General features: G+C 36.8%; 1 protein-coding gene across 1 annotated transcript in view; it reads right to left on the reverse strand.

Moving 5' to 3' along the window:
* The window catches only part of LOC139730618 (6-phosphofructo-2-kinase/fructose-2,6-bisphosphatase-like), a 148974-nt gene that overhangs the window by 87576 nt on the left and 43300 nt on the right, over nt 1-18098 (reverse strand). Inside the window, exon 3 of the mRNA XM_071641474.1 lies at nt 11791-11887. Coding sequence (XP_071497575.1) covers nt 11791-11887 — 97 coding nt within the window. The remainder of the gene's footprint in view (nt 1-11790; nt 11888-18098) is intronic.

The raw sequence follows: 18098 nt of genomic DNA on the forward strand, positions 1-18098 counted from the left end.
AGCACTAACTCACACATTAAATCAGTTATAGCATAGCAAACTAAACTCTGTGTGTAAATGAAAACCTCAGCCTCAACATTTCACAAACCATACAATTATTCATAAAGCTTATTTTTCTTCACATTACACATTTGTTTGTTTTTGTTTTGTTTTGTTTTTTGATAGTTTTAGGTAAATCTGGCGGTCCTGATTCAGCATGACAAGCTTTTCCACATGAGGGAAAACATCAAACTCCAAAAATTTGGAAGTTTGGATAATTAATATTTGGATATATTTCATTGAAGAGTGACATTGAAATGGGTCAAATCTAAATCATTATTTTTTTTTTAATCCAGGCTTTTTCTGAAAAGTTACAGCCCCCAATAAACTGTACATGAAGTTTTAGGGTAAAGATTGCAGTCTGTGGGCTGATAACTGTGTTAAAGAATAAAATATTATATCAAAACCATCTGCTGCTTAGTTTGGTTTTACTATTAGGTTATCACATTCATTTCAGTGCAGCAGTAAAAGTTTTGTGTGTTTTGTTAGTTTGATTAAATGAAATTTGCTATTTTTGAGTGACTGCTGCAGCCAAGTTAGATGAAATACATTGCTCATTTTCTGTAAACTGGAAGAACTTTATGATCCTAACATGCACAATATATCATGGCATGGATCTGACAATCAGTTATTGTACACGAGGTCACCGAAAATGGTGTTAAGCGTCAAAGTTAATGTTTTGGGGTGCATGTTTGGAAGCTGATAACTTCAAAATTCAATGAGCTTAGAACCCAATATTATGCATATTTACAGACTCTCACTTGCTCTACACACCTACCAAAAATCGACCAAAAAATATTCTTTGTTTTCTTGTGGGGCACCCTCAAAGTTGGCTTTTTTCAAAAAGTTGCCAAGTTCAAGGTCAAAAATCACCACTCGTCCCATCAAGGAGCGACACCAATTTTTGTTTATTGATAGACATTTACCTATATTTTCATGGGTTACCAAAAAACTTTTGTAACCAGAATGCTCAATAGCTTTTTTATGCATTTTAAAAGGGTCATAAACACCCAAAAGTCGATGTAAAATGACACATCTGGTTTTCAACACATTTTAAATTGTGATAAATCAGAGATGAAGTGCCAAGACACAATGGTATCTTCTGTGATGATAGTCTGTAATTAGTACCAAAAGGATAATCACATGTCATTTTGTCTTATTGGCAATGACCTTGAAAATGCAGCTGAAAACCATAAAAAACAGTCAATTTGTCAGTTTTCCATAACCATAATGGTGTTAAAGTGTAGTTAAATCGATTTTTACTTGTGTGCCATTTCAGTACTCAAGGTGACTTTAAGCTGAAAACTGCTAATCATGTTCCATTTCTATTCTATTTTAAGCTACATAAATAGTATTTCAAGTCATCTCCAGATCTTTTGACTTTGACATTGTTCTGAACACAGCTGTAAATTCCTTAATATTAGCATATTCCAAACATACACGATTTACACCTTTTCAAACTTGATTTTCTCTCAGAATGTCTGATCATATTTATATTTACAGTACTGGTAGTCTGTAACAAGTATTTAGGAGATCTGGTAGTAATTGATTTGGCTAACATGACAATGACCTTGAAAATACAGGTGAAAATCATCAAATCAATAATCATTTACATTTCCAATACACTTTTTAATTATAGGGTGTTTAATTTCTATATTGATGAGTTACAGCTAATAATTGCAAATTATTTTCCTCTTTGTTCCATTTTGAGCTCCAATTAGTATCAAAAGTCATGTACATACATACCATTTGACTGTGACATTATTCTTAAAATAGCCACAATGCCTTAAAATGAGCATATTCACCACACATTGAGCATTACAGCACATTTCAAAATTGATTTTCTCACAGAGAGAATGCCTAATCATGTTGATATTTGCAGTATTGGTAGTCTGTAATGGGTACTTTAAGGATCTATGATGCCCAATGCACACACTTAACAGTAGTTTCCAATTTATCCAGGTTGTAGGCTTATAGATAATGGATGCACATTATTATCACCATTAATTTGTGTTGTTCGGCCATGCATTGGTTGCAAAGGGAGGCCGTATCTTGGCAAACGGTTTCACTTTGGGGCAAAATATTTCAGAATCTTCCGTCAGACACTTGGGGGCACATTTGGTGTGAATTTTAAAAAAATTGAAGTGGGTCAGGTTACAAATTGTCTGAATATTGGTTGATTTGATGTGGATTCACCCGTTTATCATTTCCAATTACTCAAGTCATGCTTGAAAAAGATATTCGATCTGCATAATACTTTTTTCTTAAGGCAGTAGTATTGAAAGAATATTTTATACATGTATAGTATATTTACAGTGAGAATTCAGTATGTTTGCTTCCATCTGCATAATATAAATAATTTTTTTAATCTATAAATAATAAAAGAGATTTTGTTGTCCATGGTAATCTAGGATGCTTTTTATACATGTTTAACTTCAACCAAAGGAACATATTTATCTAAATGAGAATTCAAAATTTACATACAAACATTGAACAATAAATCAGTATCATGAGTGCTTCATACTTCTCTCAAAGTTTCTTCATTTAAACTGTTCTTCGGATTCTGTAAATTATCCAGTATTACTTTTCTGAATGCTTCTCTAATGGGACTAATTGGTTTCATGGTAACTAGGACAGAAGTGAAAATTAGGAAGCAGTCTGACATATCAGACAATAATATTTGATTTTGGAGAAGGCGTAACATTACAAAATATATTATCAATAAGAAAAGCTGTTTTATTTGTTACTCAGGTGGGTTTAGTAATAATGGGTGGCAAAAAAGGGGTATTTACAAAGATGAAGAACTGAATATTTTACGGAGAAAATATGATATACATACAGAATGTACCATAAACATCATATGACTTTATTAAAACACAAAAGACAACAGACAAATAAGCATATCACAATATAGTAAACTCGAGTCCTTTGTTTAGCTGAGCAAGTAAGGTTGGTATTAGTGCCTTGTGATAAACTTAACCATCCGATAAAAATATGCAAAAAAAAACAACAACAACTAAGCACTTCTAAACAGATATCAATCACAATGCTGGTTAAATGAAGCAAGAACTAAAATTTAACAGAACAAAAAAAAAAAAACTAGAAATGTCGCTATCGCGACTAGCATGCCTCCGTCATAATGCATGCAGCATGATTCTCTCAATAAGTCTATAGTACGTCTTGACAATGTGTGACGACAGTTTCACATAATTGGCAAAAAATTAAAATCACATGTTTGCTTTGTGTTGCTTGTTCACTTTCCTTGAAAGATAAATGGCTATATTGCTTGAGAGAGCATGTATTTGGGGATTTGAGTGTTACTTGGCCTTTCACCCTTTTCTAAGTTTATGCATTGAGTAATCTCAAAGGTATGGATAAAATGTGTGTAATTTCAGCATAATATAGTAAAATCTTTTGACCTTTGAACCTGTGACCCTGAAATTATCCAAGGAATCACTGTCAGGCAGTACCTATAGATATGTACTAGTTTCATGATGTTACCTTAAGCTACTTCCGAAATATGGAGGAAGTGCAATTTAGCATTTTCACTTGACCTTTGACCTTTTAGCCAAACACATTCCCAGTGAATCTCTATTGTGTAATACATGTATTCACTAGTTTCCAGAAAATACCTTCAGGCATTCCATAGATATGAGGGAAATAGTGACATTTTGAGGAGTTGACCTTGGCCTTTCCACCCATGACCTTTGACCCATGACTCCGAAATTCCCAAGAGAATCACTGTCAGTCAGTATATGCATAAGTTCTATGAAGACACCCTGAACTATTTCCAAGATGAGAAGAAAGTGAAATTTTAGCACGTTCATCTGACTTTTGGCCTTTGACCTCATGAGACGACACTTTCTCCAGAGAATCTCTATCAGATAATACATGTAACACTAAGTTTCAGTGAAATACCTTCAGGCATAGTATGGATATGGAGGAAACAGTTACATTTAGAGCATTTGACCTTGACCTTTCACCTTTCACCTTGAGCATGTGCTCCCAGAAGTTGACAGGCACAACTTTGCTCACTTGTACATAACCAGGGGGCCGAAAGCTAAAAACAGAGGTCGAGTTCCACTCCCTCTACAAACTAAGTAGACCATGCTTATTTTCAAGTTTTTATTGTAACAAACAAGATTCCACTGGTCTACCTCAAAGAATTTGTTGCGAAAGCCTCCAAATCCAAGATTGCGTCCAAGATGGCCGCCATATTTACTGAATTTGTTATTTGAAAGATAGAATTTGATAGAAACATCAGATCTCAACAAATTTGATGTCATATGAAAGAATAAAATTTTCTACAAGTTGATACCATTTTTGTGGGTTATTGTGATAACTGGATTAAAATTTTAAGGGAAAAACACTCATTTTTAAATATTTTTCTAAAAAAAGGAAAATCATGAAAATGCTTGATAAGGTATAAATCAGAGAAAGACTGAAGGATTATCTTGAAACATTTCAAGAATTTTGTTTGACATAATATAATTAATATTTGGAGAAAATTAGGGGTCAGTACCATATTTGGTTCAGGAGTTATAATGTCTCAAACTTGAAAACTCACTACGTAAAAATGGCCACTTTAGTTGTGACCAAGACCCTGTTGATCATAAAAAAGTCTGCGCGCGCCAAGACTATTACACGCACCACTGGCACTGGTGCGTCTAGCAGTGCCACTGGAGCATGTAGTAGTCGTGGCAAACGCAGACTTTTTCTTTGACAAACAAGGGTTTGTGCCTGCAAACTAACTTTTCATACCAAGTGGTAGCTCAGGTGACGCTGATTGCTGTTATTTCAAAGTAGATTGTTCTGAAGCAGATGAGATGAAGCATTGTTCATTTTCACTCATGTTAGAGTGACCTTAGGGATCACTCATCACTCTTCCGAGTGATCCCTGAGGTCACTCTAAAATGAATGAAAATGAACATTTTCACTCTCGAGTGCTCCTGATATCTAATATGGGAAAGCATCTACCAGTGGCACAAGTTAAGATCAATTGTGACACTATAATCAGGCATGAGACAGAGAAAAGTTGAAAAAAGAGGAGAGACTTTGCGAGGGAGTGTAGCGACCGAGCGGGGGGAGGGTGTGGGAGGGGGGTGTCCCCCCTCCCACGGTGAGGACTTTTTGAAATTCAAGGTATGAAAAAACTCATTTTAATGCATTTTACAACTGAAATTTACTATTGTTATGAGGTACATTTTACAGAGAAACATTGTGATAATTGAACTCATGAATGACACTTGCAAAATCTAAAGGAAGGAATAGTATGCTTAACTGTTGAATACCTAGGACCTACTCAAATGTGAGGCCATAATAAATCACAGTAATGTACACCCAGGTGACGTCTTGCTGGATTCAGTTCATACGGGTACAAAAAAAAAAAAAAAAATCTCAGCTTAGCATTGCCATTGTTGGCTGACTTTACCTTAAGTCCATTAATACTAACAGTTTACAGTGCGCAGACCAGGCAAAGTATTGCTGATCTTGTACTTGGTCCATGTAGTCTAGTACAGAATCATGTATGTAAGACAGCTGAAAATAAATCATACATGCTGCTCAGCACTGTTGACCGTCTCTACGTCCATGCAACAGCTAACTTAGACTGCCTATAATACCTTACAGGAGGTACAAAAATTTGTAGACCCGGTTAAGTCCATAAACGGCTAATGTAACGTTAGACCAAGCAAATGAAGTATTATTGTTGGATGAAGTCCAGAATGTAAAGCGAATCCTTGCGGCGGATGATGTATCACAAGTTCCAGGTCCCGAGGAAGTCGATTGACTCGCTGGCCTAACGTGGTTAGAAGACGAAACTGGTTCTGGGAGATCAACTTCATATTCCAACCACTGCCACTTGAACTTACTATATTGGAGACATCTGTGTCAATATCCGCTACACGAGGGTCATCCTTATCGAGGGTCTTCATTTTCTCGTTGAAGAAAGAAATATTCTCACCGGTCCACAAAATCACGATGACAAATGTAACGTTAGGTCACGCCAACGTAATCAGCGGGATACAAAAGTAGCGCATCGCGTTGACCGAAAGATCGGTCTGTATCTGTCCGTCGGGGAATGTTCCGCGGAGACTGCGTCTGGCTTCACGGATCCCTACGGAGGTCTACGCATCGCGTAGACAGAAAGATCCGTCTGTCCAGAGGACTCTTTTATATTTTGCCATAACGCTGTCCTCCGTACACGGAGGAGATCCGTGAAGCCAGACGCAGTCTCCGCGGAACATTCCCCGCCTGACGGACAGATACAGACTGATCTTTCGGTCAACGCATCGCGCTGAATGCTGCAGCAGCATGCATGCCGAAGCTCCTTGATAGTAATGATACACGTAATACGCAGTTACAGCCTCACACACGTGTGCATCATATCACACCACACTGCAAGCTACACTAGTATAGTAGCTACAAGTTGATCGACACGCACGTTTCACATCCATTTCACGCATGAAACATGCAACATCGCACCGCTGCCCGCTGACAAAATGCACTCATCACCATTCACACACGGCGAGATATGGTGGCTGCAAAAAAAAAAGAAAGAAAAAGAGGAAAATCACGGAAATTTTCCCGACTGTGTATTTTCTCCCCAGAATTTCAAAATCCGCGGAAATCCGCGGATCCGCGGAGAAATCTCATGCCTGTATAATCCACATGAAATCAGCCTAAAACAATGTACGAAAAATCTAATAACAGTAAATACAGTTTCAGCATGCTTATTTGTAAATGTGAATATACAGCACGAATAATCAATTTGGACAGTTTTATTCGAACAATATACTGAAAAGTAATTTCGCACAACACATTTAAGAGCAAATTTAAGAAATTGCCGCCACGTCGGATATTTCGTGGGGGGGGGGCGGTTTTTCCCTCGGATCAGAAGGGCTTTCAAGGACATCTACGGATCAGACATTACTACACATATATATACCATCATCATTCACGTTACAGCAGAGTAACATGTATTCAAGTAAAAAAGCATATTTTTGATACACAAGCATTTCTTTTTTTTCATCAAAGATCGGGCCTTACCCAAACACTGGAATGAGCTCCATCCCCCCCCCCCCCAAAAAAAAAAGACCCTCAATATGGTTTACACTAGTACAATATCGTTCGGATGTATAGAAATATATAGTAGACAGCAATATAAGAAGATTAAAAACTATATCAAATTATAAGTTGAGATTTAACTTTGACGCAACACACTAAAGGTACTGTTTGCCATTGGGAGAGATATCACATTCGATTTATATGTGTAGGTTAGTTGTATCACAAAACATTCTACCATGTAAAAAAAATTATAATAAAGCCTAAAACATACGGAGAAATCACCATTTCTTTTCAAGAAACCATAACCATGATAACTTTTGACAGCTAGGTATAAAAAAAAACATTCTTATCAGATCTACTTAGTATATCTAACAACATTTAGCATCAATTATACTGATTTAAGTTTAAACCTTAATTGTTCTATCCTTACCTCACAATTTAGAACTAGTTTGAGGAATAAACTAAAGCTGGGTTTTTGTTTCACGTGAACTAATGGTAAATAATGCCTTTCACGACAACCTCAATTAATTACCGCCATCTTGAATTTTGTGTGGATACTATTTTTGTCAATAAATATGACACATAAGCAAAATTTGTGCCAAATTCCAAGCTCCTATCTCTTTTTGGAAAATACTTTCTGTTCAATTTTATCTGCCTCACAACAATCCCGATGGAATCCCATTTTCTTTGCTCACTTTTCCACTAATAATTTATATTCTTTCTGGTCAGTTTATTCTGTCTTTATTTGTTACAAACTCAAAAAGCTGCATCACTTCGGTGATCCCTCGCATTTATCCCCAAGTTGAATTATCCTTCGGGTTTATGCCAGGTTCAAGTGTGTGCGTGTGTGTTACACACAAACACACTGCTATAGCTTCTGACCACCCGAGCATTGAGAATTAAGGGTTTCTGGGACGAACACTGTACTAGGGCTTTCTATAGCTCAGTCGGTAGAGCACCGGTCTAGCAATCCGGAGGTCTCGGGTTCGAATCCCGATGGAATCCCATTTTCTTTGCTCACTTTTCCACTAATAATTTATATTCTTTCTGGTCAGTTTATTCTGTCTTTATTTGTTACAAACTCAAAAAGCTGCATCACTTCGGTGATCCCTCGCATTTATCCCCAAGTTGAATTATCCTTCGGGTTTATGCCAGGTTCAAGTGTGTGCGTGTGTGTTACACACAAACACACTGCTATAGCTTCTGACCACCCGAGCATTGAGAATTAAGGGTTTCTGGGACGAACACTGTACTAGGGCTTTCTATAGCTCAGTCGGTAGAGCACCGGTCTAGCAATCCGGAGGTCTCGGGTTCGTATCCCGATGGAATCCCATTTTCTTTGCTCACTTTTCCACTCACAACAATCTACTATGAAATGCTACAGTAATAGCGAACAGCGTCACCTACCACTTGGAATGAAAAGTTAGTTTGCAGGCACTTGCAAGTCGCTAGACCATTACAGTATTACATGCGACCATGTAAACATATTGTATGCAAAATTTATAACGCATAAATATAATTTTTTCAAGTTTGAGATGTTAACTTGTCAACAGTGTATGATATTGCCTGTAATTCCATAAATATGAATTGTGTATCAATCTCAGTAAATCTAAATCTCAATCGCAGGTTTCAAACTAATCCTTCAGTTCTTCTTTGACAAAATACTAAATCACGCATTTTTACATTTCTTCCTTTTTTCAAAACAATAAAAGAATATGGATTTCCTCCCCCCCCCCCATTTATCACAATACACAGCTAAAGTGGTATCAACTTTTAGAAAGTTTTACTCTCCTTCATATGACATCAAATTTGTTGCAATCCAATGTCTCTATCAAATTTTATATTTGAAATGTTAAATTCAATAAAAATGGCAGATCTATTGGACCGCATCTGTACTTTGGAGGTTTTTGCAACAAATCTACTGAGGTGTACTTACGGAACATTGCTTAGTATGTTTAATATTATGTATGGTCTTGTTTACAGAGAGAGTGGAACTCAAAAAGTAAGCACGATCTTGGATTTGACCCTCTGTGAAGTCTTTGGGAACAGATGCGGGTAAATACATGATATTATGTAAAATCAGATTTCAAGTTTGAGACATTATAGCTCCTGAACCAAATACAATACTGACCTCTAATTTTCTCCAAATATTAATATGGGAAAGATGTTAATTTCTACATGGTTTTCATAAACATTTCTAATTTTTTTTTTTACTTTTTAGAGAAATTCATGGTGCATTCTGAAAAATATCTCCATTAAAACCGAAGACGGTTTGAAATAGCATTACAATATTCAGAACATATAAAAACCATATAAATAGACAGCAAAACAGACAAAATTGTATCAAAATCGAAATAATACATTTACTTTGGCGCAATACACTTTGTCAGCTTTGATGGCCTGCAATCTCGAATTTTTTGAGTGATTGATATAAATTTTGTTTTGAACTTTCTATAGCAAGGTTGTTTCAAGCTTCTACTTCTATTTGAAAAATATTTTTGCTTCATCTCATCTGCTTCAAAACAATCTACTTTGAAATAACAGAGATCAGCGTCACCTGAGCTACCACTTGGTATGGAAAGTTAGTTTGCAGGCACAAACCCTTGTTTGTCAAAGAAAAAGTCTTTGCCAAGACTACTACATGCACCACTGGCACTGCTAGAAGCGCCAGTGCCAGTGGTGCATATAGTAGTCTTGGCACGCGTAGACGTTTTTACGACCAACAAGGTCTTGGTCACAACTAAAGTGGCCATTTTTACATAGTGAGTTTTCAAGTTTGAGACGTTATAACTCCTGAACCAAAAATGCTACTGCCCCTAATTTTCTCCAAATATTAATCATATGTCAAACAAAATTCTTGAAACATTTCAAGATAATCCTTCAGTTTTTCTCTGATTTATACTGGATCAAGCATTTTCATGATTTTCCTATTTTCAGAAAAATATTTAAAAATGAGTGTTTTTTTCCTTAAAATCTAAATCCAGTTATCACAATAACCCCCAAAAATGGTATCAACTTGTAGAAAATTGTATTCTCTTTCATATGACATTGAACTTGTTGAGATCTGATGTTTCTATCAAATTCTATCTTTCAAATAACAAATTCAGTAAATATGGCGGCCATCTTGGACGCCATCTTGGATTTGGAGTCTTTCGCAACAAATTTTTTAAGGTAGACCAGTGGAATCTTGTCTGTTACAATAAAAACATGAAAATAAGCATGGTCTACTTAGTTTGTAGAGGGAGTGGAACTCACTCGAAAAGTATAAAGCGAGTTTTGGGGGTTTGGCCCTCCGGTTAATATATATGTGCCAAGTTTCATTAGGATACCTCAAATGGTTTTTAGTTACACTCTCCACAAAATTCATTACGGACAGGACGGACACAAGGAATCTCCTTCACTTTCTCTTCCTTCTGCGCCTAGAGCACTCTGCAGAGTGGATTTGGCGCTATATAAATCATATCAATTATTATTATTATTAAGGAAGGACAGACAACCCGAAAACATAATGCCTCCAGCGTCACTTCATGGTGGAGGCATGAAAACTTCATGAACGACAGAAGGCATAGTTATTAGGAAGCTCAATAGACACACAGAAGAAAGTATTTTACATGAGAATTTACAATGGACATGGAGACAGAATGCAGTAAATGGGCTGATATATTGGCAACTTCATCTCTTTTTTCTTTTTTCTTTGTTATAAGCCAATACATGCTGAGGTCATTGTCATCAAGAAAATATTACTCATATTGCCATTTTGAGTTGCTCTCCAGAACATGCAAGAATGTTACACACCAATTTGATAGCTAAATTCCATATCTATGTCTTCCAGTTTTTCCCACTTAAATCAAAGAAATATGACAGTTATAAATTTTATGTTGAGGTAATACAATGATTTTTGCCTTCTTTGGCATGAAAAAAGTCAGTGTCATGTCAAATAGGACTTATAGGCAAATAACATGCTGTAATACAGTATGAAATCATTGCTTGAACAAGTGTAGGTTTATCTATTTATGTACTGTGCACTATTGAAAACTAGAAAAGCTGAATGGTGAGTGAAGCAGGAACACACTACGAAAAAAAAGTAAGATAATCAAGCTACGGACAGCATGTCCTGTCAAATGAGTTATCAACAGTTCTTTGAAAGAAAATGGCACAGTCAGGTAAAATGAACCATGAACAACTCCTGGCTGAGATGATGAAATAACAACAAAAGAACAGAAACAAAACAGCTACGACTTCTTTGGAAAAACAACGCCAGTGGTGACTCGAAATTCCCAAGACAGCTATAATGGTGGTTGCTTGTAGGTGCAGCATGCACATCTACTCTAAAGTATGCTCAACTGTGGAGGACAGCCATGAATATGAGTAATTTCTGGTGAAAGCATGCTTTGTTGACATAGACGAAAAAGTGTTGAACGGTAAACAGCAATTTAAAAATTCTTCAAATATTGATAAAATACTTCATGTGTTTCATGAGTACCCATGCACATTTGGAACACATGATAATTTTCCTGTTAAATTCATAATTATGCTGATATTTTTCTCTATATTTCTGTTTTTATCTTTGTGATAAATGCAATTTCATCAGCAAGTTCTTCATCTATCTTGCATTTCTAGAAGTCTAATATCCCTATTGGAACCTGAGATACCACCACTATAGCCACCTACGAAAAAAATACTTACAATCGAATCTTATATGCCTCTGAGTTGTCATGGCGGAAGAAATCATGGGAAATGGTGCCCGACACCTCCTTGCGCCGGTATTCCCCAACATTGAAAACTGGATAGATGAAGAAAACATGGAAAACAAAATGGCACTCTACTAAGTTGAGGTAATTATTACAATCAATGGCATTCCGCTTGCTTGTATTCCTCTTTTGAATCTGCATATGTCTGATAACACATACATGTACTCAAAATAAGGTATACATGCAAGGATTTGGGGTACTTACAACCGAATTCGTTGGGCTTCATCATTATTTGGTCTAAAGAAGTCGTGAGGGCTCTTTCCACCTACTGCTTTTCGCCTGTACTCGCCAACATTGAACACTATGAAGAACAAATCACAGATATCACAAGACAAATCACTTCTACATGAATCTCATTATTGCACAAACCATAGATAAATTTGATGTTTTTCAAGCAAAATACACAATATGTCATATGCTGAACAATATGTGATATGCTGTAGTTTAGAATTGTAGCATGGAATAAACACACAGACTAAATATCCTCATCTGCTGAAGCCTGTAATCCACAGGCGGTCAGAATACATCGTTTCACTTTAAAAAATCGGGTGGATCTAGTGCTCATGTGGCGAGGTCGGTTTCAAATGCAATTAATGTATTTGAAGAAATATTTCTTTCCTGCACAAAATTCTGGATGGAATGTGATGTATATTTCCAGAAAAATGTTTAAGGCATGCCATTTATTAATTGTCCTTTTAAATCTATGTTGTTGTTTTTTTACTTTTTTTAAATTTCTTTTTTCTTCCAATTAAGCAAGTACGTCACATTTCAAGGAACTATCTTAATTTTTGTTTTATATCTTAATGTCATCTGATGCAAAACATATGTTTGTCTTGACTTCACGTCAAAACAGAGATTAGGCATCTGAGCAAAAAGTGGTTATTTTGTGAAATGATTCTTGTAACATGGTCTTTGCCTGTGCAAAACATGGGAAAGATAGGACATGTATTCACCAAGATACAGGATGAAACATTTATGACCTTTGACCCTAATTTACATAGCCAAGATGGTGTCCGATCAAGTAGTTGTTATTTTATGAAATAATGTACGTGACATGAACTAAGCATGTGGGGGTGATAGGGGCTGTTTTTCTTGAGTTATTGCAAAGAAAGTTGCAGAAAGAAAGAAATATCTCAATACATCGAAGATCAGCTTTAATTTCAACCAAGTTTTTTGATGTGATGTCAACGTCGTATGAAAAAGTGGAGGGAACACGTACGATAGCCCAAAGTGTCAGCTACAACATATTAAAATCTGGGAGAAATTCACAGAAGGATAAGTGAGCTAGTGCTCGATAAAGATAGTCATGTCAATTTTCATTTCCAGAAAAACTGCACTCCCATAGAGCAAACTGGTCAAATTTGACAAGGTTACGTTCAATCCATTTTTTCTAGGTGATGCCGTCATCCAATCTAAATTTTTGAATGACACTCTTGAAAAAACATTAAATAAGCAACAACATACGGAAATCTGGGTGAAAATCGGCAAAGGATAAGTGAGATACGCTTGAGTGAACTTGAAATTCGATGACGTCTTTTTGAAAATTTACTTTTTTTATTTCATTAAAAAATTTGATATTTTTTAATCATTTTTTCAGCATTGCCAACCCATGAAATTACATGTACAACTCATCAGCTTTCAGAATATGTAAAGAAAATGGGGGGTCACTGTTGTGTTATATGAGCGCACTACATTTATCACAAGTGTACGCATATTCTATGTATTCTATATTTGAGTGATACGGTCAGAGCAGCAGTCATTACATGACGCTAGTTTGTGATAGTGGATTAAAGTTGTTCATTTTATCGTTAAACAACTATGTCCTCTGTTCATCATTGAATCTGGTCCACTATTACAACATGGTGGCAGCGGTGGGATGAAGAAGGAGGAAGGAGGGGGATGTTGTGATAAATGTAGTGCGCTCATATAACACAACAGTCACCGTCCATCCTGACGAGTAAAATCGGATTTGAAATTGGCGTTTTTTTTGGCATAGTTGCACTGTATATCGCCATTGACGCGCGCGCGGAATTTCAACTTTGACGGGCCCGTATGACGTCATATTGAGTTGGATTGACTTGAAACTTGGTAGAAATACCTGCTACTGAGACGCAGGTGGTTTATGTAGGCTACTTTTTTTTGGGGGGGGGGGGGGATAAGGAGTGCTGAGGAGCACGGTACTAGTCCTCCTCAAATATTATATTGAAGCCCTGATAATTGGCCTCATATAGGCTATTTCTCTCTTTTTATCAACTGTTTATCAACGCCACTTTCTTTCTTTTTTTTCATTAAAACCTTGTCATGCAAGTGATTTTTTGCATTAATTTTTATTTTCTGATTTTTTTTTTCCGGGCCAAGTGAAATTCCTGTTCGGGCAAGTGTTTTGCAATAATTTGCAAATCTGCTTGCCCGACCAGGCAAGTGATTAAAAAAAAGTTATGTAGCACCCTGAAACAGTCGTGTAAACAGCACTGTAAACAGCCCTCTTTATCATCGCCATAATTAACCTTGCAGATTTACACATTACGCAATACTCTTTGAACATTATCACTATGACAACCTAAACTGCCATTTGGCAACCTAAAAAAAACTCTATACGTTGCCCAGTTGGCAACCAAGGAAAAAAGTTAAGTGAGAGCCCTGCACTGTATTTCACATTTATGCAATGAAGCCCTTGAAATTTACATATCATATGATATAATTTTTTTCCTCCATGGAAATCAAAACTTCAACTCATAAGCTTCAAACTAATACCAAACAGTCAATATTGAGCGAAGATGAAATTTGCCTTCTGGGGGGACCTTATCTTGGACTTGCCCAGGTCCTGGCCCCTTTTGAATAAGCTAGGATGATCAAATTCTAATAAGTTAAATATTTTTTCAAGCTTAGAACTTAGTACTTTGACCAAAGTATTAAAAAAAATGATTTGACCTATACTTCCTCTTTTGTGGATTTTGAGCTGGGCAGTCACATTTGAAACAAGCAAAACGATGTACTCCGTAATGGCAACTATTAAAAATTCCTCAAATGAATATGATTTCTGAAAAGAACGAAACAAAACAAACTAGAACTATCACTCAATGTGATTATTACCCTCACCTAACACTGAGAGAGTTAGCTCAACTAGCAAATTATTTTGAATGCTTTTCATTGAAAATAAAAATACCATGGCAATATATTGTTCAACATTGAATAAATGTATATTTTGCTCACTGATAGTCACTTGTGCCATATCTTAAAAGTCAAGTGCTCAAAACCTGAGGGAGCAAGATAGGTGAATTGGCAATTTATATGATTTTCATTAAAAAATGCTGTTACCATGACAACACAATGTTTGACATTAACAAAAAAATGAAGTTTGCACAACTATATACCACAGCCGTCACATGTGCCAAAATTCAAGTCTAATGCTCAAAAGCTGAGGGAGATAGCTGAAATCACATCATCGCATGATTTTCATTCAAAATATGTTGTTACCATGGCCACACATTTTTCAACAATGACAAAAGATAAAGTTTGCACATCTTCGTACTACAGTGGTCAAATGTGCCAAATTTCAAGCCAAATGCTCAAAGACTTTGGGAGTTAATTGAATCCAGAGCATTTTTGTATGATTTTCAATCAAAATATGCTGCCATCATGGCAATGCAGTGTTTAACAATGATGAAAGATTAGGTTTGCACATCTAGGTACTATAACGGTCACATATGCCAAATTTCAAGCCAAATACTCAAAGACTGAGGGAGTTAACAGAATCCACAGTATTTTTGTATGATTTTCATTCAGAATATGCTGTTACCATGGCAACGCATTGGTCAACAATGGCATAAGATTAGGTTTGCACATCTATGTACTGTAGTGGTCACATGTGCCAAAATTCAAGTTAAATGCTTAAGGAATAGGGGTGTAAGCTGAGTCCACAATATTTCTGTTTGCTTTTTAGTGAAAAAATGTTAGTACCACGGCAACACATCGTCTAACAATGACAAAAGATCACGTTTACACATCAACATACTATAACGGTCACATGTGCCTAATTTCAAGCCAAATGCTCAAAGACTGAGGGAGATATCTGAATCCACAACATCTTTGTATGATTTTCATTCAGAATATGCTGTTACCATGACCCATAATAGAAATGCTCCATAAAAACTTAACATTGCGCTCTAAAAGTTTGTTGACCCCTACTTGTGACCTTTGACCTTGTGGTGATCATTCACTCCCCATGGGACATCTACCATCCAAGTTTAGTCACAAATGGAGTTATGGATCAAAAGTTATGAACCATAATAGAAACGCACCATAAAAACTTAACATTGGGCTCTAAAAGTTTGTTGACCCCTGCCTGTGACCTTCGACCTTGTGGGTGACCATTCACTCCCCAAGGGACATCTACCATCCAAGTTTGGTCACAAATGGAGTTATGGATCAAAAGTTATGAACCATAATAGAAACGCTCCATAAAAACTTAACATTGCGCTCTAAAATTTCGTTGACCCCTGCCTGTGACCTTTGACCTTGTGGTGATCATCCACTCCCCAAGGGACATCTACCATCCAAGTTTGGTCACAAATGGAGTTATGGATCAAAAGTTATGACCCATAATAGAAATGCTCCATAAAAACTTAACATTGCGCTCTAAAAGTTCGTTGACCCCTACTTGTGACCTTTGACCTTGTGGTGATCATTCACTCCCCAAGGGACATCTACCATCCAAGTTTAGTCACAAATGGAGTTATGGATCAAAAGTTATGAACCATAATAGAAACGCACCATAAAAACTTAACATTGGGCTCTAAAAGTTCGTTGACCCCTGCCTGTGACCATTGACCTTGTGGGTGACCATTCACTCCCCAAGGGACATCTACCATCCAAGTTTGGTCACAAATGGAGTTATGGATCAAAAGTTATGACCCATAATAGAAACGCACCATAAAAACGTAACATTGGGCCCTAAAGTTCATTGATCCCTGCCTGTGAGCTTTGACCTTGAGGTGACCATCATGTATGGTAAAATGTGAAACTTTGTATGACCCCTCTTCCCTCGAAGTTTGATTGCAATTGAAGCTCAGAGTAAAGAGCTATTGAAGTTTTTTGTAGCGTTACGGACAGACGACGGACGGACAGACGCCGCAGGCGATCCCTTAGTCTCCCCTCACCTCCAGTGGGCTCGACAAAAACTGTTGTTGCCATGGCAACAGATTTATTCAAAACAAAAAAAGGCCTCCTGCACAACTACACATTACATTGACCATATCTCCCAAATTTCAATTGAATTGCTATAAAACTGAGAGAGTACTTCAGTCCACAACATTTTGTAAGATTTTTTCAAAAATTTGCCGTTGCCATGGCAACACATTATGTGATAATACAGGGCTCGACACTAACGGTGGCCCAGTGGCCCGGGACCACCAAAAATGAAAGTCGGGCCACCAAATTTTAAAAAAGGGCAAATTTGGTGGCCCGCCTCGGGCCACCAACATTTTTTTGAAAAGTATGTCAATAAATTCGTAACTTTGTGCGCCGGAAATTAGCAGTTAAATTTGTTTAAAGGATGGATGAAAAGGACTGAATGAGTGCCTGAGAGTGAGTGTTGCAAGTTTGTTGAAGTTTATTTATGAGTAGATATGTCCAACTTCTAATACTTACTATCATGAAACTTAAATATTTGACTCATTAAAAAAAAGGGCTTTTAATGTTTTTTATTGTTGTTTTTTTTTCGGGACACCAAATTTTTCTCTCGGGCCACCAAAAATTTGAAATTTAGGATTTTGGTGGCCCCATCGGGCCACCAAACAAAAAAGTTAGTGTCAAGCCATGGATAATAACAAAGAAGGTGTCTTGCACATCTACCTTTGATAGCGGTCACACATGCCAAATTTGGGGTCAACTGCTCAAAAAATGAGAGAGGAGTTCGATCCACAAGATTTGGCAACAGACCAACCGACCGACCGGCCACCTGACCTCAGAGTGATTCTATATGTATACCCCATACACACTGCGTGTGGATGGGGGTATAAAAATATTGAGGTTCAATTTATAATAGTTTGGGAAGTTTACAAAATAAGCCAGATTGCTCTGAAAATGCTTTCTATAACGTCCCATCTGTTTGATAAAATCACAGTCAAACCTGTCTACAGCGGCCACCCAAGGGAGATGAAAAGAGTGGCCATTAAAGACAGGTGGCCACTAAGACAAGTTATCGGCCAATTTGCTTGTATTGCCTACATCCACATCTTAGTA

This window comes from Diadema antillarum, unplaced genomic scaffold, assembly GCF_040938485.1.
Source record: "Diadema antillarum isolate AM-2024a unplaced genomic scaffold, OU_Dant_1.0 seq00000322_RagTag, whole genome shotgun sequence".
Lineage (NCBI taxonomy): Eukaryota > Metazoa > Echinodermata > Echinoidea > Diadematoida > Diadematidae > Diadema > Diadema antillarum.